At 43.2% G+C, this 22,721-nt stretch overlaps 1 protein-coding gene across 2 annotated transcripts; it reads left to right on the top strand.

Annotated features, from left to right (window-relative positions):
• Positions 1 to 1,839: 1,839 nt before the first annotated feature.
• On the top strand, positions 1,840 to 21,859 carry si:dkey-89b17.4 (zinc finger protein 91). Of its 2 annotated transcripts, XM_024012178.2 has the most exons (6): positions 1,840 to 2,224; positions 9,486 to 12,268; positions 12,798 to 12,872; positions 13,061 to 14,179; positions 15,295 to 16,202; positions 20,887 to 21,859. In XM_024012178.2, the coding sequence occupies exons 2-6, from the start codon at positions 9,678 to 9,680 to the stop codon at positions 21,258 to 21,260; spliced, it is 5,067 nt and encodes a 1,688-aa protein (XP_023867946.1). In that variant the 5' UTR covers positions 1,840 to 2,224; positions 9,486 to 9,677; the 3' UTR covers positions 21,261 to 21,859. The 2 variants fall into 2 exon arrangements, with proteins under 2 accessions (XP_023867946.1, XP_024003532.1); XM_024147764.2 differs by lacking the exon at positions 12,798 to 12,872 and having other exon boundaries at positions 1,841 to 2,224.
• Positions 21,860 to 22,721: the final 862 nt, after the last annotated feature.

Genomic DNA, 22,721 nt, shown 5'->3' with positions numbered 1-22,721 from the left:
GTGGTAGACATGCTGGTTAAGTGTGCCTTGATTTCTAAATAAATCATCCGTTCACCTACTCGGCGTCTCACAAAGACACGGCGGTTGAAACAAAAATCTCAAATTTGGACTCATCAGACCAAAGGACAAGATTTCCACTGGTCTAATGTCCAATGCTTGTGCTTCTTGGCCCAACCAAGTCTCTTCTTATTATTGGTGTCCTTTAGTAGTGGTTTCTTTGCAGCAATTTGACCATGAAGGCCTGATTCACTCTCTTCTGAACAGTTGACGTTGAGATGTGTCTGTTACTTGAACTCTGTGAAGCATTTATTCGGGCTGCAATTTCTGAGGCTGGTAACTCTAATGAACTTATCCTCTGCAACAGAGGTAACTCTGGGTCTTCCTTTCCCGTGGCGGTCCTCATGAGAACCAGTTTCATCATAGCACTTGATGGTTTTTGCAACTGCACAAATCTTCCAGATTGACTGACATTCATGTCCTAAAGTAATGATGGACTGTTGTTTCCCTTTGATTTTTTGAGCTGTTCTTGCCATAATATGGACTTGGTACTTTACCAATTAGGGCTATCTTCCGTATACCACCCCTACGTTGTCACAACACAACCGATTGGCTCAAACACGTTCACTTTTAACAAGGCACACCTGTTAATTGAAATGGATTCCAGGTGACTACCTCATGACGCTGGTTGAGAGAATGCCTAGAATGTCAAAGCTGTCATCAAGGCAAAGGGTGGCTACTTTGAAGAATCTCAAATCTATTTTGATTTGTTGAACACTATTTTGGTTACTACATGATTCCATATGTGTTATTTCATAGTTTTGATGTCTTCACTATTAACAATTTTCTTTAGAAAATAGTAAAAATAAATAAAAACCCGTGAATAAGTAGGGGTGTCCAAACTTTTGACTGGTACTGTATATAAAATAACTGTTTTAGATTATTAAATATTCATACAATATTCATACTGATAATGATATACAATAATAATAATAAAACAAATGATAAATAATATTTTACTAAAATGCAGTGTCCTATAATCAGGCTTAGGTGACTACCTCCAGGCTCCTAGGTAACTATAGATTTTCAAAGCAGAAACAGAAATCTCGTGGATCAAATGGAAATGTCACTTATTGAACAATCATAAATGATTGCAATAGCTTTGAATGATGGTTAGGAAGGCTACATCTGTGGGCCAAGAAACATATATGCCTTAGAAATACTAATAGATTCACAAACACAATGGCATAAAATGTATTCGATGGCTGTGAATTGTCAACTGATACACTTGATTTCTATTTCACAAGCAATATTGTTGCATGTGGATCACTTCAAACTAAATTGGGAATAGGCTAATACAAAACAGATTAGAACACGGTGAAGCACATTGGACAGCCTGAGAAAATCAACTACAGGTTACCAAGTGTTGCAATCTAATAAACTAAATCATTTTGGAGTATTATACTATCATTCCCAAACCATGAAAGAAACAATGACTGTAATTTACAATACCATAGACAGACATAGTGACCTCAGAATGTCATTTCGTGTTGCAATCTAATAAACTAAATCATTTTGGAGTATTATACTATCATTCCCAAACCATGAAAGAAACAATGACTGTAATTTACAATACCATAGACAGACATAGTGACCTCAGAATGTCATTTCGTGTTGCAATCTAATAAACTAAATCATTTTGGAGTATTATACTATCACTCCCAAACCATGAAAGAAACAATGACAGTAATTTACAATACCATAGACAGACATAGTGACCTCGGAATGTCATTTCCTTCATGATCCACGAAGCAAAGGCTGTTTTCACGGGAATCTATTATGAGCAGCGCCTGCACCAACTGTGGATGTTTGTCTGATTTGGATTAACAACATGATTGAGCGCGCATCAGCAAAATGGACAAGTTACAGTTTCTGGAGAGCAAAATACAGTACAGCATGCAAAAAAGTAATCTGTTATTAAAAATATAGGTGTTTGATGCAGACTAAAATGTTATTCTGCGCATGATGACGCGCAAAAGTACGTATGTCTCCGCTTCACACGGCTAGCTAGCAGGAAGTATGTTGAATCCGTGGAGAAAAAAATGACCGAAGAACCAAAGTCGGTTGTTGATCTGAAAAAATAACAAGTCTCCTAAATGAGAACGCAAATGCTGCGTTTTTCAGGTTCGGCATCATTCGCTCGGGTGCAAAGAACGTCATTAAACGGGTAAGTCGAGTGCGTAAAACGTATAAAAAAATATGTTTTCCATCAATGGGCCAGAGTGTATTTGTCGAGATCTTTGTTGGTTCTAGGCTAGCGCACGTTAGCCAGCCAGCTAACATTTGCGTGCCACGGTTATTTGGCTTGCTAAGGCATTAATTGAAATAATATGTTCTGTGCAGATAACAAGGGAATATACATACATTTGTGCAGAATGTGCATCTTATATTTATTTGAGCTTGCAAAATGTAGAGGTAACGACTTCCGTTTTCCTTGTATTTTTTTAGCATCGTGGGGGGTACTTAGCTAGGCGGCCGCGCTAGCTAGTTTGTCGGGTCGGTGCAGATTATTAAATTAGTTTGCCAGTTTAATTGTTCCTTAAGGTGAAGTAATGGCTCACATTTAGCTGCACTTGTATTAAAATAACATAATATGCATTTATATGATCCGAAATAATGTATATTAATAACTTGACCTAGCTAACAGGCTAATGTTTGCACAGCTAACTTAGCTAAAATGCGGCTAGCGTACTAGCTAGTTGCAAATAGGTTCTTAGAAAGCAATTTGATGGAAATGTAGTCGTTCTGTTTAGATTTTTGTGTGCAGCGAATTCACATTATATTAAAACATTTAATAACTCGTTGTTTCAGTTAACTATGCATTTATGAGCAAAATGTCATAGTTTATGCTTTCTCGGTCCTCCGGCCTTGATGTTGCCTAATTTGGGGAGTCGTCCGATGGAAAAGAGCACGGAATGTCTCGCGGATCGGCGGTAAAGATGCCCTGCTTTTGTCCTGAAAAATGTACGGTGTGTGAACTCAGTAGAAAAGACAAGCCAAGGTCATGGATCGCGTTAGAATCGCCGCCCACCACAAAACCAGATTATACTTCATAAAAATTATTTCGAATGACAGTTTCTTGGCCCTCCATAATATGAAAGAAAAACATTTTATTTGTTGAAATGTAGCTCCAGACCCAAGTCGTCGGAGCTCTCAACCAAAACAATGCACGTGTAAACATCGAGTCACACTGAAAGTAAATGTAAAAGATATTAGCAAAGGCAAACGGTGTATGTACAACTATTTGCACGTTAAATGTAAAGATGGTTGTGATTTCACTGTTTAAAATAGTTTCTTCTGCTATCAAATTAGTTTCGCTTGTTTTCTAGGCTAACTAGTTACATACTTGTATTTGACAGTTCTTAGACATTGTAAGTATTTTTTTGTTTGCATTTAGTTGGGAATTAGTCAGTGGTCATTATTCCAAAGTTGTTTATGCTTCACCTCCCCATTTCTTACGTTTTAATAATTCTTCTACTTGCATCATTCACACCACGTTTGATAATGGCCAATCGAGCTGAAGTGGGAACATTCACATTACATTTTCCTCCCCAAAGAGAACAGAAACTCTGGCTTCTGTAGGCCAGAGATTTATATCAGGTCACTTTTTACACCATGGGCCCATTGTGATTTTTTTTGTTATCATTTGAATAGACATATGCCTTTATTCCAACCTGGACTCAGCTCAGCAATGAATGTGCTTCAAAGTGTAAAAAACAGATGACAGACAACCCAAACTGTAGACAAAGTGCTTTTTGTGATGTTAGACCCATCTGCTATTTCGCTACACAGATCTTGATTGACTTGATGAGCCTAGCACATCCAGATGGCCTGGCATCAGGGTACCTTCCCAGAGGTTATGGGGCTTTCACATGGGAGCTGTAAGACTAACCCATGCAGGGTATAAAGTGTATTCTGTTGAGGTGTTGAGGTCACTTGACTGCGGGAACAAATACTGGTAGGCCTATGTCAATAAGCCATTCTGGAATATGATGCCTTATTCAAATATAGGTTGGGGGGGAAATGATGGAAAGCTCTAGAATAGTGGATTGAGCCTATATTTGACTATTAGACTACTAGGCCTATGTTACTGACAATGACCAATGTTGCATTTGACACATTTTTTAAAAATTAGAATTGTGTGTACAACTACAATATCAATCTTGCATTAGCTTATATTTTAGGCCAACATCTCAAATTTGGATGAATTATCACAGAACATAGTTTTTTCACAACGTGAAGTTATGAAATTAGGCATTCAACAAACCTTTGTGTATTGTCTTTTGTGCTGTAAATGTGCAAACTATAGGTGTGGTTCCCAAGATCCTTCAGGAAGAACTTGGCACACGACACATTGGTCAGCCTGGCGGAAGCGAACACAAGCTGCAAACGTGCCACGTCCAATAAAACAAAAGCCATGTCTAAAAGTTCTCAACACAAGTCTTTAGTTAGCACATATGCCTAAATACAATCAGTAAGACTTTGCATCCACACTGACTGCTGTCAGTAGATGATAAATCATATGTACAAATAAACTATAGACTAATTTGAACAAATGTCCTATTCATCAAACATTGGCAAAACATAAAGAAATGAATTCTATAAATGTAAGACAACATATAATTTTTAAAGTTTGTCGATACATATTCACAGTTGTAATGACTCCAAAGTAACCTTTATGGTGTCCAAAGAGGTTGTGAACTGATATCATGTTTTTTCACCCCACAATGAAGCACAAGTGTTGAATTTTAAAAGGGCAGTGCAGTTCCAAATTATATATTTTTTTACATCTCTATGTAGGTCAAAATAACACATTGAAATTGTGAAAATTATGTTAACGCCCCTTTTGTGTAAGAGCTGTTTTTTAAAATCCTGGAATTTCAGCCTGTTCAGGTGGGATGGAACTTTTGGCCCACAACATGATGTTACAATGTGATCTGAGTATAATAGACCAATGACAGTTCATCTGATGTGGATGGGCTCTGGACCAGCCTTTCAGGGCTGTGTAGGTAAAAATCTTCCAATTTGTGTCTGCCCTAACAGTGGGAGTTGTCGGAAAGGCAGGCGTGAGGGGGAAGATCAGGTGGGAACATTCTAGCCAATGAGAGGGCAGCTACGCATGTTCGAAACAAACAACTATATACAATTTCATTCACTTATCACTAAATTCGTAACAACCTAAACTTTATTAAACTTCTATTTGATCAAATAAGCTCCCCACTTGGTCTGCTTATTGCTGTGTTCTCATGTGGACAAATTGACAGGAGTGGAGCCTCGCTTCGCCTGTTCTTCTTACCAGGGGTAGGCAACTAGATTCAGCTGGAGGGTTTTTGGCGGAGCTGATTGTCGGGGGGCCGGATCATAATAATTTAAAATGCAAATTGACCAAAATTTAGCCCCTCAAAAATAACTAGTGCGACGATTTTTGGCCTGCGGGCCACCTGTTTTCGAACCCCTGACCTAGACATTTGTGGTGATCTGAGAGGATTGAACATGTGGAGGAAATATGTCAAAATTCCACCAAGTCTATCAGAGGGCAAGGTAAAGCTTTTACCATATTGCCTCTTAGATCTCCAAGTGTCTAGGGCAGAGATATAAAAGTTTTACACTACGAGGTCAGGACTACTGCTGGTTTTCTGTTCGACCTGATAATTAATTGCACCCACATGGTGTACCAGGTCTAAATCAGTCCCTGATTAGAGGGGAATAATTTTAAAAAGCAGAGCTACTGGGTCTAGGGCACTCAAACTAAGCTCTGGACCTTCAAAGCCAGTTCCACCAATTTTTTTTCATTGTTCCCCTCTAATCAGGGACTGATTTTGACTTGGGACACCAGGTGTGTATAATAAATTAAGTATTAGCAGCCTCCAGACTAACTCTGTCCTAGGGCACTCGAGGGAAGTACGTTTTGGTTTTGCCCTACCACTACACAGCTGATTTAAAATGATCAAAGCTGGATGATTAGTTGATTATTTGAATCAGCTCTGTAGTGCTAGACCGAGTTTGGGAAACCATGTCGTATGGTCAGAGTTGAGTACCCCTGGTCTAGGAGATATGGGGCTAGGGGTTGGCCCAATCCCAAATTGAACCTTAAACCCTTCGCCCAATGCACTTCTGGAGACCTGAGAGGATTTGAATGGTATAAGCAATATGGTGAAACTTCCCCCTGGCCTATCAGAGGGCAAGGTAGCGCTATTGCGATGTTACTTAAAGTACACCTATCAGATCTCCACAGGTATATAGGGGCCGATTTGGGATTGGGCCTTTGTTTCTGGACAGCGCCCAAATTTCAGGACCATTGAGCATGAAACACAGAGAATCAGACTGCCGATAGGTACTTATCACAGTGGGAAGGCCGTTCCTTCTCTTGCTAGAACAAAAGCGGTACCTGCTGCGTGCCGACCTGGTAGCGATGGACCTGCCGTTTCTACTTGTAGGATCGCAGTGCTCGTCAGTGGCCAACAACTTTACTACCTAACCAGAAACCGTGGATAGATGGCAACATTTGTGCAAAACTGAAAGCGCAAACCACTGCATTTAACCATGGCAAGGTGACTGGGAATATGGCAAAATAAAAGCTGAATAGTCATTCCCTCTGCAAGGCAATCAAACAGGCAAAACGTCAGTATAGAGACAAAGTGAGTCGTGATTCAACGGCTCAGATGTACTGTATGTGGCAGGGTCTATAGATAATCACAGACTACAAAAGGAAAACCAGCCACGTCGCGGTCACGACGTCTTGCTTCCAGACAAGCTAAACATGTTCTTTGCTCGCTTTGAGGATAACACGGTACCGCTACTAAGGACTGTGGGCTCTTCTTCTCCTTGGCCGACGTGAGTAAGACATTTAATATTTGTTAACCCTTGCAAGGCTGCCGGTCCAGACGGCATCTCTAACCGCGTCATCAGAGGATGCGCATACCAGCTGGCTGGTATGTTTACGGACATATTCAATCTCTCCCTGTCCCAATCTGCTGTACCCACATGCTTCAAGATGGCCACCATTGTTCCTGTACCCTAGAATACAAAGGTAACTGAACTAAATGACTATCGCCCCGTAGCATATCACCTCCACCTTACCTGTCACCCTAGACCCACTTCAATTTGCTTACCGCCCCAATAAGTCCACAGACGATGAAATCGCCTGCACACTGCCCTATCTCATCTGGACAAGAGGAATGAATACCTATTTAAGAATGCTGGTCATTGACTATAGCTCAGCATTCAACACCATATTACCCTCCAAGCTCATCAATAAGCTTGAGGCCCTGGGTCTCAACCACGCCCGGTGCAATAGGGTCCGGAACTTCTTGACGGGCCGCCCCCAGGTGGTGAAGGTAGGAAACAACACCTCCACTTCGCTGATCCTCAACACTGGGGCCCAACAAAGGTGTGTGCTCAGCCCCCTCCTGTACTCCCTCTTTACCCATGACTGCGTGGCCAAGCATGTCTCCAATACAATCATCAACTTAGCAGACAAACAACAGTAGTAGGCTTGAGTACCAACAACGACGAGATAGCCTACAGGGAGGAGGTGAGGGCTCTGGGAGTGGTGCCAGGAAAATAACCTCTCACTCAACGTCAACAAAACAAAGGAGATCGTGGACTTCAGGAAACAGCAGAGGGAGCACCCCCTATCCACATCGACGAGATAGCACGGGAGAAGGTGGGACGTTAAGTTCCCCGGCGTACACATCACTGACATACTGAAATGGTCCACCCACACAGACCGTGTGGTGAAGGAGCAACAGTGCCTCTTCAGCCTCAGGAGGCTGAAGAAATTTGGCTCGTCACCTTCAAACTTTTACAGATGCACAATTGAGAGCATCCTGTCGGGGCGTATCACCGCCTGGTATGGCAACTGCACCACGCACAACCTCGGGGCTCTCCAGAGGGTGGTGCGGTCTGCACGACGCATCACCGTGGGCAGACTACCTGCCCTCCAGGACAACTACAGCATGTCACTGGAAGGCCAAAATGATCATCAAGGACAACAACCACCAGAGCCACTGCCTGTTCACCCCGCTATCATCCAGAAGGTGAGGTCAGTACAGGTGCATCAAAGCTGGGACCGAGAGACTGAAAACAACTTCTATCTCAAGGTCATCAGACTGTTAAATAGCCATCACTAACACAGAGAGGCTGCTGCCTATATACACAGACTTGAAATCATTGGCCACTTTAATAAATGAAACACTAGTCACTTTAATAATGTTTACATATCTTGCATTACTTATCTCATGTATACACTGTATTCTATACTATTCTACTGTATCTTAGTCTGTGCCGCTCTGACATTGCTCATCCATATATTTATATATTCTTAATTCCTTTACTTAGATTTGTGTGTATTGGGTATATGTTGTGAAATTGTTAGATATTACTCGTTAGATATTGCTGCACTGTTGGAACTAGAAGCACAAGTGTTTCGCTACACCCGCAATAACATCTGCTAAACACGTGTATGTGACCAATAAAATTTCACTTGGCTTTGAGCCAATCAGAGAGCACAAACGTGGGGAAACCAACAAGAGTGACAAAAATTGTATTTTCTCTACATCCACGGATAAGCCAGTCACACTTCATATGCAATTAGGCTATGGGATGGTAGCTAGCTAAGTGCACAGACGCAATGCACACAACACTAAATACTTCCTCCAAGCTAGCTAACCACTATAGTTAGTATTGATGTTCTAATTAAATCACAATGGAATAGTTTCCATGAAACAGCTTCCTGTGTTAGCTGCCGAGCTAATGCAGTGTCCTTAGCCAAATGTTTAGCACAACATAGCTAGCTATGTGCTGGCACTGGGATTATGTAGAGTGAATTGAATTGTTTCTTCATCATCTTGTTAGGTAGTTATCTAGTTGATACTGGCCATTCTACAGAATGGCAACATCAGCGCAGCTAATGTTGGAATCTAGACCATAAACTAAGCAAAACACACGGACATGCATTGCCAAACAACGCTACTGCCTTCTGGTTTGTACTATTTTAAGGCTTTGTGACTGATGACTTCAAGTTCTTTGCTCTGTGAACACAGAGATATACTGCCGACACTCTGTTCAGAAGTGCAAATTACTCTCGGCTGGCGTACGGTAAACAATCCTGTGTGTGTTCCTGCTCTTACATGTAGGTGTGCTTCATTTACCCTGCCCAGCACCCTTGATAGGTAGAGTTTCAATGTTGGAAACATTTTATTTGTCTGAATGACTGATGTGGCGGATTTTTAACCGGTTGGCTTTTGCCAGACCATTACTATTCCAATGAAAGTGTTCTTTGTCATATTTCTTGCGGTATAGAATAGATAACCTTTCCACATTGACAGTGCAAATGGCTAGACGTTCAGTATGTATAATCGTTTCTGGTTTGAGTCTCTTCTCTTCGAAATGATTCAATGCCTCCTTTGTTTTTCCTATTTCAACAGTGCTCTTCCAGTGCCTGCTCCGTGTCCAGATCCTTCCGGTGCTGCCCTGACGGGGTGGTATTGAATGGCTGAAAGAGAAGACTTTCTTCAGCTCTGGGAAGAAAATGGTTGACACCACAGAATCCAAGAGCTAAGACTCTATTTTACTCTTGTCTACTTTGTTTATTATCTTGAGACTTGAATACCCCTTAAATGTATACGCCTACTATGGCAATGCATGATATGAGCCGTGTCAAGGGTTTCCCCTGTAAAGAGTGRGATATGGTTTGCCCCAGTACCCCTAGTCTGTTAGAACACATGAAGGCTCACTACCAGCAAGAAGAAAATGGCAGGTTTGAGTGTGAGCAATGTGGCCGCATCTATAAGCATGCTGGCAGCCTGGCCAACCATAAGAAATCCCATGAAGTGGGTTCCTTTCAGTGCCCGGTCTGCACCAGAACCCTGCCCAATGCTGTGGCTCTGAAGAACCACCTCCGTATCCACACCCTATCCCCAAGCAGTGCCCAGGCAGAGGAAGACGGCGGTGACGAAGGCGCTGAAGACGGACATGATGAGAGGAACTATGGTCTTGCACAGGACCTGTCTGATGGCTTTGCCCGCAYTCACCTGAACAACAGTGGAATGGGTCATGGTGTGATGTCACATGACCCAGATGATCATAAGAAGTCACCTGTAACCGATGATGCCTGGGATCGTCCATTCAAATGCGATCAGTGTGATAGAACCTACCGCCACCATGGGAGCCTGGTTAATCACAAGAAATGTCACCAGGAGGGTGCGTTCAAGTGCACCGTCTGTTACAAGCAGTTCAACAACCTGGCTGCTCTCAACGGCCATGAGCGAACCCACTCAAAGTTTAAGACTCCTGGAGCATCGATGGTTAACAACAACATACATGATTCTGTGACTGATCAGCGTTCGTCTGCGCCCCAAACCGATGATGCAGCTAACTGCTTCTGCCACCTGTGCCAGGTAGCTTTGCCCAACAAGAGTGACTTCCAGGAGCACATCCTGTTGCATAATGCAGCCTCCTCTTCARTGGGTCTTMCCCGTAGTTTCCCTGGGATAATGSCGCACAATCTCAGCGCTGTCCGCTCCCCAGCATACACACCTGCCCTGGGTGACCCTCTGCCGCTTCCTCCTTTGCCWAATGATAAACGTGGCCCCTTTGACCCAATGCTTGGCCCTCCTGTCAATAACCCCATTTACACTTGTGCATACTGTGGGGCTGGGCATCCTGATCTGGAGAGRCTCAAAGTTCACTACCTGACCCATGACCCCCACCCAGGCTCCCATGGTCAGGATGGTATCCTGAACACTGATGGGATTGGCTCTAACTCTAACCCATCACCATCTGGAGAGYGAGTGCAATCTTCTTCTGATGATGGRGAACGTCGTTTCAAGTGTCAGGATTGTGGGAAAAGCTACCGCCATGCTGGAAGCCTGGTCAACCACAAGCGRTCCCACCAGACTGGCCTCTACCAGTGCACCATCTGCTGCAAGCAGTATCCGCARTTGGCWGCCTTGCATAGCCACCTCCGCAGCCATAAGGGAAGAACATCCAACCAATCYTCCCTCAACACTGAAGGCGACTGGCTCTCCTCMGAACCCCTGACACTTGACTCTCAGAATAGTTATGTGCAGGAGGGGAGCGGCGCAACCACCCCCATCTCCCTCCCRGGAAATCTTGGTGACGCTGCTCACTTTGTACCTGATGGTGGCCACAGCAGCGGTTTGGATTCACTGGAGTTCCATGATCGATTTGATGGCTCCCTTGCCCAGAGCAACTCTGGGCACTCCCCTCTTCCCCAGAACCACCGCCAGGCTGATAGACACATGTGCACTGACTGTGGAGAGATGTACGGGGACATATCTGGCATCAAGTCTCACATGTGCCCCCAACGGCGACAGAACCAGGGGATGTCCAATGGATTCATGGGAAACATGAGTGGCTACAACAGTCCTGGAGGCGCTGCTCTCCCTTCAGGTGGAGGAAATGTGAAAGAGAGCAATGGACAGCGCTCTCAGTATGGTTCTCAGTCCCATGCCCAAGGAGGGGGAAAAAGGATGAATAAAGAAGATGATGATGATGGTGAAGTGTACCAGTGCTCGGTGTGTGGAAACCATTATGCCAGCCTCAGAGCTCTGAGGAGTCATCTGCGCAGCCATGCTAACAATCCCACAGGGCCTGGGACTTCGGCACTTTCTCCTAACGGTGAGGCAGACTGGAGGATTATCTGCAGCACCTGTGGCCAGAGCTTCTCCAGAAAGCAAGACCTGTTAAACCACCAACTGATTCATGGGCCACAYAGGTCAGATGCAGCAGCSCAGAGCATGGGGGCCGATCCCACCAKTACTAATGGCAAAATGGATGGTGATGGGAGGAATCACATTTGCGTTGACTGTGGCATGTTCTTTGCTGATCGCCATCACCTGATCACTCACCTGTGTCCTGGAAAGGGAAGAGGAGGAGTGCTGAGCAAAGAAGGYTTGAATGGKGCTAAAGGGATGACTGGSGGAGATGGAGTTAGTGGCGGCGGAGTTGGAGGACCTGGAGGCAGTCGTGATATGGGAGGACAGGACCGTAGACAACAGATGCCAGATTCGGAGGATCGACCCCACAAATGTGACCAGTGTGGAAGGGGCTACAGGCACCCTTGCTCCCTGCTCAACCACAAGAAATCTCACAAGACCGGAGTCTTCAGATGCCTTGTCTGCCAGAAGCGCTACTACAACCTGCTGGCGCTTAAGAACCACCAGAGGACCCACTTTGATTTAAAAAGGTAAGCTTTTGTTTGATGCTTTTCCCATTGAGACTTGTTTGTCTTTGTGGGCCTATTAATAACATAAGATCTGTTTGCATAGCTGAATTTGGTCCAAATTTCCAATTGACATCAATAGAACAGATTACACTAAAATCTGGATTGTACAGTATCTCTTCCATCGATTGGTCTTTATTTTCTCTGAAATAATGAGATGTGGTATTTTTCATTGTAATAATACTAGATATGAGTTGCTTATCGAGGGCCTCCGCATTGATGTAAAAAAAAATAGGCATTCGATTTGTTGAAGAAAACACACCGCTTTTCCCTCACTGTACAGCGGCACAGCTGAAAAACTAACAACATTGTCATTTTAATGTAAGAGTCTACTCTGTGCTACAGTCCAATCTGTAAAGCTAATTTAAAAACCAAACACCCCTTAAGCAACCCTGAGGAACCCAAGAAATGGCCAGGCCATGACGTTTTTGAATCAGTTCTAAACGTAAAATGTATTTCTGACTGGTGATTTCCCTTTATTGGCTTGCTACAGCAAGGCTGCCGCTGGCACAGGGAGAAGCGGTCCCCAAGTGGCACCCGATTCCGAAACGATGGCTTTACTTGAATGGTAATTAACCTTCCCCAAATGTGCTTTTATCATCATTACTAAATGTAGCTAGTGCCCATTCAGCCAGTAGGCTTGTCCACTCATGATGTTAGGAGCGAGTTGAGTGGCTGGCAGATCGCGGAATAGGGAAAAGGAGTGCTTACCAGTTCCTAACCCATCTTTAATTTGGTCCTCACTTTCTTTTYCAGGCACAAGTGTGAGGAGTGTGGGAAGGCCTTCAAGATCCAGAAGCAGCTGGAAAACCACCTTCGGCTACATGAAGAACACCGAGCAAAGGCTCACGCCCAGCTCGCYAAACTAGGCAATGGAAGGTATCAAGGAGGACCCTCTGGCATGCAGGCCATGAGAGGAGAATCGTCCAAATCCCAGAACCCTGGCATGGGGGAAGTCAAGTATGGACAACAACAACAAGGCTTCAAGCAACCCTACTCAGAGGCTGGRACTTCAAGGGCTCAGAATTTTGATCTACAAGAAGGGGGACGACGACCCTTCGCCTGTGACGAGTGCGGACGGAGCTATCGTCATGCAGGRAGCTTGGCCAATCACAAGAATCTTCACAAAATTGGCGAGTATCACTGCAATGTCTGCAACTCCACTTACCCSAACCGCCTGGCCATGAAAAACCATCTGCGTCTTCATTTTGCCCTCAAGAAGCACACTTGCCAGGAATGTGGCAAAGGATTCCGTACCCAAAAGCAGCTGACCACCCACCACTCTGCACAGCTCTGCAAGGGGGCTGCAGGAGCTGTTGCTCAAATGGATTACGAGTGTGATGGGTGCTGCGAGGGTTTCGCTACTGCAGACSAGCTGGCTGCACARGACTGCCCTGCTCAGCAGCTRCCTTCGTCCTCGGCCTCCCTCAACAGCTCAAGCCTCAGCATCGATGGGGCTGACCTTGTGCCAGATGAACGKCCCTACAGCTGTGACATCTGCAACTGCTCTTACAAACATGCCAGCAGCCTGCTGAACCACAAGCACACACACAAGACGGGCACRTTRACTTGCACCTACTGCGACAAGCCGTACTCCAACTACATGGCGCTGCGCAACCACATGCGCATCCACACGCAGAAGAAGAGGCACATCTGCCACCACTGRGGGAAAGCYTTCCGGCTAGCCAGATTCCTCCGCAATCACCAGAAGGTCCARGAGGAGGGCCACACACGCTTTGGCTGCACCAGCTGCGGGAAGAGCTTCCAGGGGAGGTCAGGCCTGGCGAGGCACCGCTGCGGGGAGAACCAGGTAGGCAAGGAGGGCAGGAGGATGGCCACTGCAAGCACGACAGGGGGAGAAGAGTGCCGGTACACGTGAGTTTTCGTCTGTTGTTTGTGTTTCTTGAAGTGAAAATAGTGAAGATCATAGGTTTCTACATGTCTATTACAGGTATATGATCTCCAATCCGGCTTCCTTGGGACCATACGTGCACCGGAATTCGGATATTTCTGAAGTTTGGACAGATTGATTAGTGGAGACCAGATAAGTCACCCTGTTTGCTTTCAGTTAGATATACATTCGTTTCCTAGGCTACTATGAATCAGACTTGATTTGATTGTTCAGTTGGATGTTTTATTTTCTGCTTTTACAAAGAATACTGCCATTAATTGATATCAATTCAAACTAGCTGACATAGTATAATAAGTAAGATTTATGATTTGTGTGTTCCTTGTACTTGTTATGAATTGTAGTGCTCCTTTGTTTGTGCTTCCCTGTCTCTTTTTATAGGTACATTGTACATTTTAGGTTGTTGGTAGTGTAAACCTAGTTTAGTGGTTTTCTTTGTTTGACAAAGTCAAGGCACAAAAAGCTGGTTAAAATGGTAAAAGACCATAGAAGTGAAAAGGTTCTTGTATGTTGTTTTTTTTGCTGCTATTACAGTAAAGACTACATTGATAAAGAGCATAGGCCTATCCTTAGACCCACAGTAAGTATTTGGAGCTTGCTACACTGCACATGCTTTGTTGTAATTTAGTGATTTTATGGGGGTGGGGTAATCTGCACTAAGCCACCATATTTCACCACAGTTGCGGCCAATAAGAAAGTCGGAATCATTTCAATAACTTTGAAAGTGTGACGGAATTGTTGTATCCAAATGTGCAGTGCAGGGAGCCACACATACCTTCTAAGACTCAATCAAGTAATTGAAAACTAATTTAATGCTTTGTTTCCACCAAAATGTGTCCCCCTTTTACTATGTGTATAAATTGACTATTTCTTCTTGCAGGACATGGTAAACCACTTATAGTCATCTCCAAAGCTTTAAGCCGGATTCCAGATCATATACCTGTACAAATTATTTTGAGATGGATATATAAATATATTAGTTAAAGTTGTATCTAATGGAAAAGTGGTAACCAGCCAATTAGATTAGTGAAAAAGGACCTCAACAGTTACTAATTTCTTCTTCTCTTCTGTCTCTCCACAGATGTGACCAGTGTGGCCGCTCCTACGCCCATGCCAGCTCCCTCCTCAACCACAAAAACACCCACACCGTCGGCATTTACCACTGTGCTGTGTGCCTCAAGACCTATTCCAACCTCCTGGCCCTCAAGAACCACCGGCGCATCCATTCAGAGATACGGCGTCACCGCTGCCCAGAATGCGGCAAGGCTTTCCGTGTCTCCTCCCAGCTCAACAGCCACCGTCGCGTCCACCTAAAGGAGAGGGAGCTAACTTGTGGCCCCTGCCAGCGCAGCTTCCCCAGCCAGGCCAGCTTCCGGCTCCACCAGGAGATCTCCCACGGCCAAGCCCCCAGGCCCCCCCAGCAGAKACAGGCCAGGGCTGGGGGAGCCTCTGGGGGCACATCCGGGGGCGGGAGCTCAGGCCTTAYCTGGGYCTCCGGCCTGGATCTCACGRTGTTGCAGGCCCAAGGACTGGWCCCCAATGGACTACCCAAAATGAACTCCCTGTCCTTCCAAGGCCCCAGTGGCAGCAGGAGCCGTGGGGCGACGGGGACCAAGTCGCACGTCTGCAACCAGTGCGGCCGCTGCTACCTCCACGCCAGCTCCCTCCTCAACCACAAAAACAGTCACAAAACAGGCGCCTACTTCTGTAACTCCTGTCAGAAGGAGTTTCCCAACCTGATGTCCCTCAAGAACCACCGGCGCATTCACACTGAGCCCAAACGTTTCCAGTGCCCTGACTGCGGAAAGTCCTTCCGTGTGTCCACCCAGCTCATCTGCCACAGGCGCATCCACACAAAGGAAAAGCCCTTTTCCTGCCAGCAATGCGACAAGCGCTTCTCCAGCAAGTCCAACCTGCGCCACCACCAGAAGGTGCACTGGAGCAGCTCAGCGCCCCCTACCATGGCCATGGGCGCTGCCAGCTTCTTGGGTATGCCCTCGGGCCCATTTCTATAAGTATGGGAGGGGGTGGGGGTGCTAGTGTGAGATGCATTGAAATGCCAAGGTTTTAGAGGTGCCAAAACTRTTAGTCCCCTTCCTTCTCATTCACCACCATCTCCCTCTTGTTGTAGAGTGTGAGGTTTATATCTGTAGATTTTCAGAGCAGATTATGTGTTTTAGAGACACAGGCCCTGCATGCAACCTGAGACAAGGGAGGGGGGAGGGGGAGAGGACTGACTTGGCATGGACGACATCTACACTGGTTAAGACAGTCTGGTTGCAAAAGCTTCCCCCATCCGCTTCATCCCAACCAGCATGGCTACTCTTGCTTGCATTCACTCGATGGCCTTTGCTAGGGGACAGGAACCCATTCGCCTGTAATGGTACACAAGGATTACTGCTCACTCAGTGTAGGATGTGTGCTAGACTTCTCTGTTCAGCCCTTTAGAAACCTTAATGATATACTGTTGTCATAGCCCCTGTTGCATGCTACACGGTAGATGATGGTAGATTTCTCGGTGTTTTATTGACAGTTAAGCCCCAGTGTCAAAGAAGTTACAGCAAACCTGGCACAATAGGAAGAACATCCTTATGCCATGCCAAGAGTGTGGCGTGAAGCTCACCAAGTCAACCACATTGATGAATTTGACCAATGTTAAGGTTTTTTTTGTGGCATCTTTGCAGTTTGAATGCATTGCACATCATGACATCCCATTCCATATCTGTTGATTTTGGATAAAGCCTTTGCATGCGGCCTTTGTCATGTTCTACAAAACATCTTAACCAGTAAGAACATTTTATTTTCGAACAGTATCTCTGAAGTGAGCAATATGTTGGAACAAAGAGTTGAGATGTACTTTGGCATTGTAAAAATGTCGTTTTTAACGGTGAATTTCTGCAGTGGTTGGAGATGTCACATTTCTGTAATATAGAACTGACCTGAGGGTGTATTGCTCTCTTGTGAGGTTCTAATCGTTTTCTAACTTGTGTGTTTCTTGCAGCACGAAGATGAGCTTCAAACCTTATTATTCTGCAGATGACAGCAATGCTCTTTATCGGTTGCTTCTTTCTGGCATCACATTTGTGTATTCCTCCTAATATTAAAAAAAAAAAAAATTGTTTCTGGGCACCCATATTTTAAACACTGCGCCTAACTAGTTAAGATGTATAGACAATAAGTTGTGGTTAAAAAAAAGGAAAAAAAATGTATATTGTTAGGCCCATGCCGGCATTTGGTTTTATCCTGTATCGTAATCGTACTTCTGACTGCATTATTTACAGTTTGACTTTTATAAAACAGATTATTGTAGAATGCATTTATTTATATTAACACTTGTAATGGAAAACGCTAGTTGTAGGATCTCTGTTTAGGAGCTGTGTTGTAACCACCCCCTTTCCTTACACTTACCCCAGACCATTCATCCTGTATGTATAATTGACATGGAGTCAAGTATGAAGGACTCCCAAAGAACACTTGTTACAGTACTCCTCCATGTCGTCTCAATTTGTTATGGTTTAAAAAAAAAAAAACGTCCCTTGTACAATAAACAGTTGTATAATGTGTGTTTTTGATTGCAGTACAAAGATTAAGGAATGATTTCTGAAGTGATGTTGTGACTGTCTCCCCTCAAGTCAGACTGGACTTCCTTCTGTTTCACAAAAAGCTCACACTCAAAGGGATGACTTTGTGAATTGTTTGTGCGTGCAGTCCTCATTCTCTTTAAGATTTTGTTACACCTTATCGTAACCCTTGTATTTATTAGTATTTCTTTTATTTAATTGCGTTTTGACTATTCAAAGCTCTGTGAACACCTTTTACTGGGAGCTCTGGTGCTAGTAAGTGAAATATATATAGTGACAGTGAAGTGATTTAAGAGCAATGTGATAACTAGACAACTAACTATTTTAATTGAACTCTTCCGTTTTCTCCAGAATTGGTTAAAAGTGGACACTTCCAACCATCGTTACGGTTAGATTAGAAAGGATTGGTTTGAACAACTATAATGAATCATTTTCAGTTCTAACTTTTTGTTTCATACATGTATGTAATGCCTACTATACACTTTTATAAACTATGTTTTGATAATTCATTTCTTAACAAAACCTGTCCATATTATAACCCCCTAATGCTGAGTACTGAAAATAAATAGCTGGAAAACAAGTGACGAACATTGTGGTGAATCAATTGTCCTTTAACTCCACGCTTTTTAATGTACTTTTGAAAGTGTTAAGTGTTTTAATGATCAACATGTTTTCACACAGGCAATTTTTAACCTGTGAAGGTGAAATCAACCTGGGTTAACTCAATCTTGTTGAAGACTTGGCTTGAACATTTTCGCTTCAGTCAATTGGTCAAATGAAAATGCGTCTAGTTGAGGGGCCAAATAATTGACCTGTTGAAGGAATGTAAGGAAGGGGGGGTATACAATTGCAGATCTTTAAGCAAATGATGCAGACTGAGGATGAAGTTTGATAATGTTATTTACCTTGTTCCCTCTAGAAAGGCGGGTGCCCTCATCATACACCTAGGCTGTGTACACAGACAGCCCATTGCTGATATTTCTTTCCACTAAATGTTATTTTGACTAATCACATCAGATCTTTTCACATCAGATCTTATTCAGAGCTGATCTAATTAAACTGGCAATTTAGTGGAGAAAAAGATTGGCATAAGGCTCCCTGTATAAACACAGCCCTAGAGGATTTGACCTCTGTTATTTTCAGTCATTTACTCATGTTAGTCCAAACAATTTCAAAAATGGACACTAATGCATCTATATGTAATCTCTAAGGTACAATCTTTGAATGCATTCCATTATCTTGATGCTAGGATATTTTTGTTTTATGCAGCACATAATCACAATAATATTGAGTTTACGATGTGGTTGTTGAAAATATACCTTTTATTTTTATAACCAACCAAATGGGTTTGGAGTTCTTATATCATTGGAAGAAGAATATCCTCAAACTCCTTTCTTGAGTTTTTTCACTTAGCTGATGTTTAGACCAACCTCAGTTTTCCACATTTCTTTTTTTTTTAAAGTCAACCCAGTCAAGTTTGAGAGTGCATGTTTGCCGCTAGTTAGCTTAGCACGCTAACACCAGTGTCCATATGGAATCTGTGGAGCTGATGCCAACGTCTAGTAACCACAATGGCATTTCTATTATAATATGTTGTTCAAGAGTGTGGTCACTATACACGTTGGATGGAGTGTCTGCGTGGTGGTTAAGTGTGTTTTTGGATGTCCACTTTTGTTCAATTGCTTCCTATAAGCTCTTAGATTAGTATGCTAAACTAACAAGTGGCTGCTCAAAATAACGAAATAAAATATTTTTGTCTGGGTTGATTAAGAAACGCTCAAGTATTGGGAGAAACCAAAGGAAATAGTTTTTTGAGTATGTTGTCCTAAGGGTTGTAGAATCAACATTGCAATATTGCTGTATCCCAATTTTTGTGTATTTATCACCATGAATATGAAACTATCCCAGATATTGAAGATACAAATCTCTCATCCTTAATCTTTCACATGTAACTCTGACCTGTTCCATATTTGTTTTGTTTTCATGTACATTTCGTCTTTTATATATGCATGATAGTTTGTGCTTAATAAAGATCCATCCGTGTTGAATATAATTAACTGTAGCTATACATTTGTTCCCAAATTGAGACATCAGATTCTTCTACCAAATTCAAGGTACAGTTACAAAGCTATGTAAAGGACCAAATTAAATACTGGTAGCTAGTTGAAATGCATAATAAACCCATATACCTGCAGTGTACAGTGGGAGAGTGACATTTAAAACACATGTAGCCTCACCGTTTGACTCAAAGCTCAGTATGCCATCAGTGGAGGGAAGGCCAATTTGATTTGCCCAATGGTTTGATTGACATATTGAAAAGGCTCAGGTGAATTGCCCGAAAAACAATTTATTGTTAAAGGTGCCAACTTTAACATTTCAGTAATATTTTTGACTCCCTCTCTGATTTTGAAGAATATGACATAAGTCCAAAATATTATTTTGTAGACACAATATTGCTGGGCTTTCAACTTCTGAAAACTAGAACCAATATGGAATCGAGAAGACGCTGCATTTTGTATAAACTGAGGGTAGCCATGACGTGCCACTCTGACAGTTCTTTGTTTTTGTCTCAATTAATATTATTCATTTATTACTACCGATATATCAAGATCTATGTGCAAGTGGAAATGTTACGGAATGCACCTTTTAATTGTTGAAGAATTATTGATGAAGCTGTTTCTCATGCAGCTTTCACATGCTATTGGAGTTATCAGAAGCTTTTAGTTCCCAGTTGGAAATTTCACTTGAACCACTGTCCAAGTCGAAATTACAAGTACAGAGACATATTTGTTACCCAAGTTGTGACGGTTCACTACTGACCTTTTACCTTTGACAACAAATCTGTTTTTGATAATTACAACCTTATCAATATGTATAGTGTAGCTAGTCTGACCATATTGTTGATGTTAAGCAAGCTAGCTTACTTCATTAAGAATTGTTCCAACTTCTAAAGCACTTGAACACAACCATGTCGGGCTTATGACTTCCCAGTTTCCCCATTTTCCACGAGCATGTGAAGCCAGCATTAATGTGTATACAAACAAAATATCAGAATTATGGCATGACACAATTCCTACATTTTACATTTTCAGGTCATCCACCAATTGGCGCAGGGAGACCACCCAAGTCGCATGTCTGTGACCAGTGCGGCCGTGGTTACCGCCATGCCGGATCTCTCCAGAACCACAAGAACGTCCACAAGACAGGTGCCTATTTCTGCACCTCCTGTCAAAAGGAGTTTCACAATCTGAACGCCCTCAAGAACCACCGGCGCATCCATACGGAGACCAAACGCTACGAGTGCCCGGAGTGCGGAAAGTCCTTCCGTGTGTCCACCCAGCTCATAATCCACCGGCGCATCCACACCAAGGAGAAACCCTTCTCCTGCCAGCAGTGCGACAAGCGCTTCTCCAGCAAGTCCAACCTGCGTCACCACATGAAGTGGCATTGGGGCAGCTCAGCGTGACCTGTGCGCACCAATGTGTCTGTGGCTGCTACCAGTGCCACCCTCTTGGCTCTGCCTCAGACCTATATCTATACAAAGTATGGGTGGGGGTGGGGAAAGGGGAAGCATTGAAATGCCAAGGTTCTGGAGGTGACAAAACTCTTCTTCACCCTCCTTCTCATTCACCACCATCCCACCTTTGTTATAGACTGTGATTTTCATAGAGCAGGTTATGTGGTTTAGACGCGCAAGGCCCTGCATGCGACCCCAGACAAGGGGAAAAAGTAGACTTGACATGGACACTACACTGGTTAGGATACAGGTTGCAAAATCTTCACCCATCTAATCAGTTAGCTGTGCTTAATGCATTCACTCGATGGCCTTTGCTAGTGTACAACAACCCTTCCGCCTGCAATGGTACACCAGGATTACTGGTAAAAAAAAAAAGAGTCAATATTGAGGTTTTGGGATTGTTCCTACACATCATAACATCCCGCCTGTTAATCTTCAGTGAAGCATTTGCTTGCGGCTTTTGTTGTCATACAGTATAAAAGACATTGAAGAGTAACTCATGGATTTGAAACATATGCGCAATATGTTGGATTAAAGAGTTGAGATGTACTTTGACATTTGACATTGTAAAGATTGAGTGTTAACGGTGAATGTAGTAATATAGAACTGACCTGTAATATAGAACTGACCTGAGGGTGTATTGCTCTCTTGCGAGGTTCTAATCGTTTTCTAACTTGTGTGTTTCTGGCAGCACGAAGATGAGCTTCAAACTTTATTATTCTGCAGATGATGACAATGCTCTTAATGGGTTGCTACTGTCTGACATAACATTTCTGTATTCCTCCCATTATTTCAAAATGGCTCTTGGCCCCAATATTTTAAACACTGCGCCTAGCCAGCAAGCGTGTATAGATGATTAAAAAAACATGGATAAAAATAAAGAAATGTATATTGTTAGGCCGGTACCTGCATTTGGTTTTAACATGTATCATAATTATACATCTGACTGTATTATTAACAGTATGGCTTTTATAAATCATTATAGTATGCTTTAGGACTTCTCAGTTTAGGAGATGTGTTGTAACCACCCCTTGTCCTTATGTAACAGTATAACTTTAGACCGTCTAAAGTTATACTGTTACACTTACACTTACCCCAGACCATTCATCATGTACAGTTGAAGTCGGAAGTTTACATACACTTAGGTTGGAGTCATTAAAACTCGTTTTTCAACCACTCCACAAATGTCTTGTTAACAAACTATAGTTTTGGCAAGTCGCTTAGGACATCTACTTTGTGCGTGACACAAGTCATTTTTCAGACAGATTATTTCACTTATAATTCACTGTATCACAATTCCAGTGGGTCAGAAGTTTACATACACTAAGTTGACTGTGCCTTTAGACAGCTTGGAAAATTCTAGAAAATGATGTCATGGCTTTAGAAGCTTCTGATAGTTGAAATCATTTG

The sequence above is a fragment of the Salvelinus sp. IW2-2015 genome, linkage group LG20, assembly GCF_002910315.2.
Source record: "Salvelinus sp. IW2-2015 linkage group LG20, ASM291031v2, whole genome shotgun sequence".
In the NCBI taxonomy this organism is placed as follows: Eukaryota; Metazoa; Chordata; class Actinopteri; order Salmoniformes; family Salmonidae; genus Salvelinus; species Salvelinus sp. IW2-2015.
Note: the sequence above shows the minus strand (reverse complement) of the source record. Positions and strands in the feature narration are given on the sequence as shown.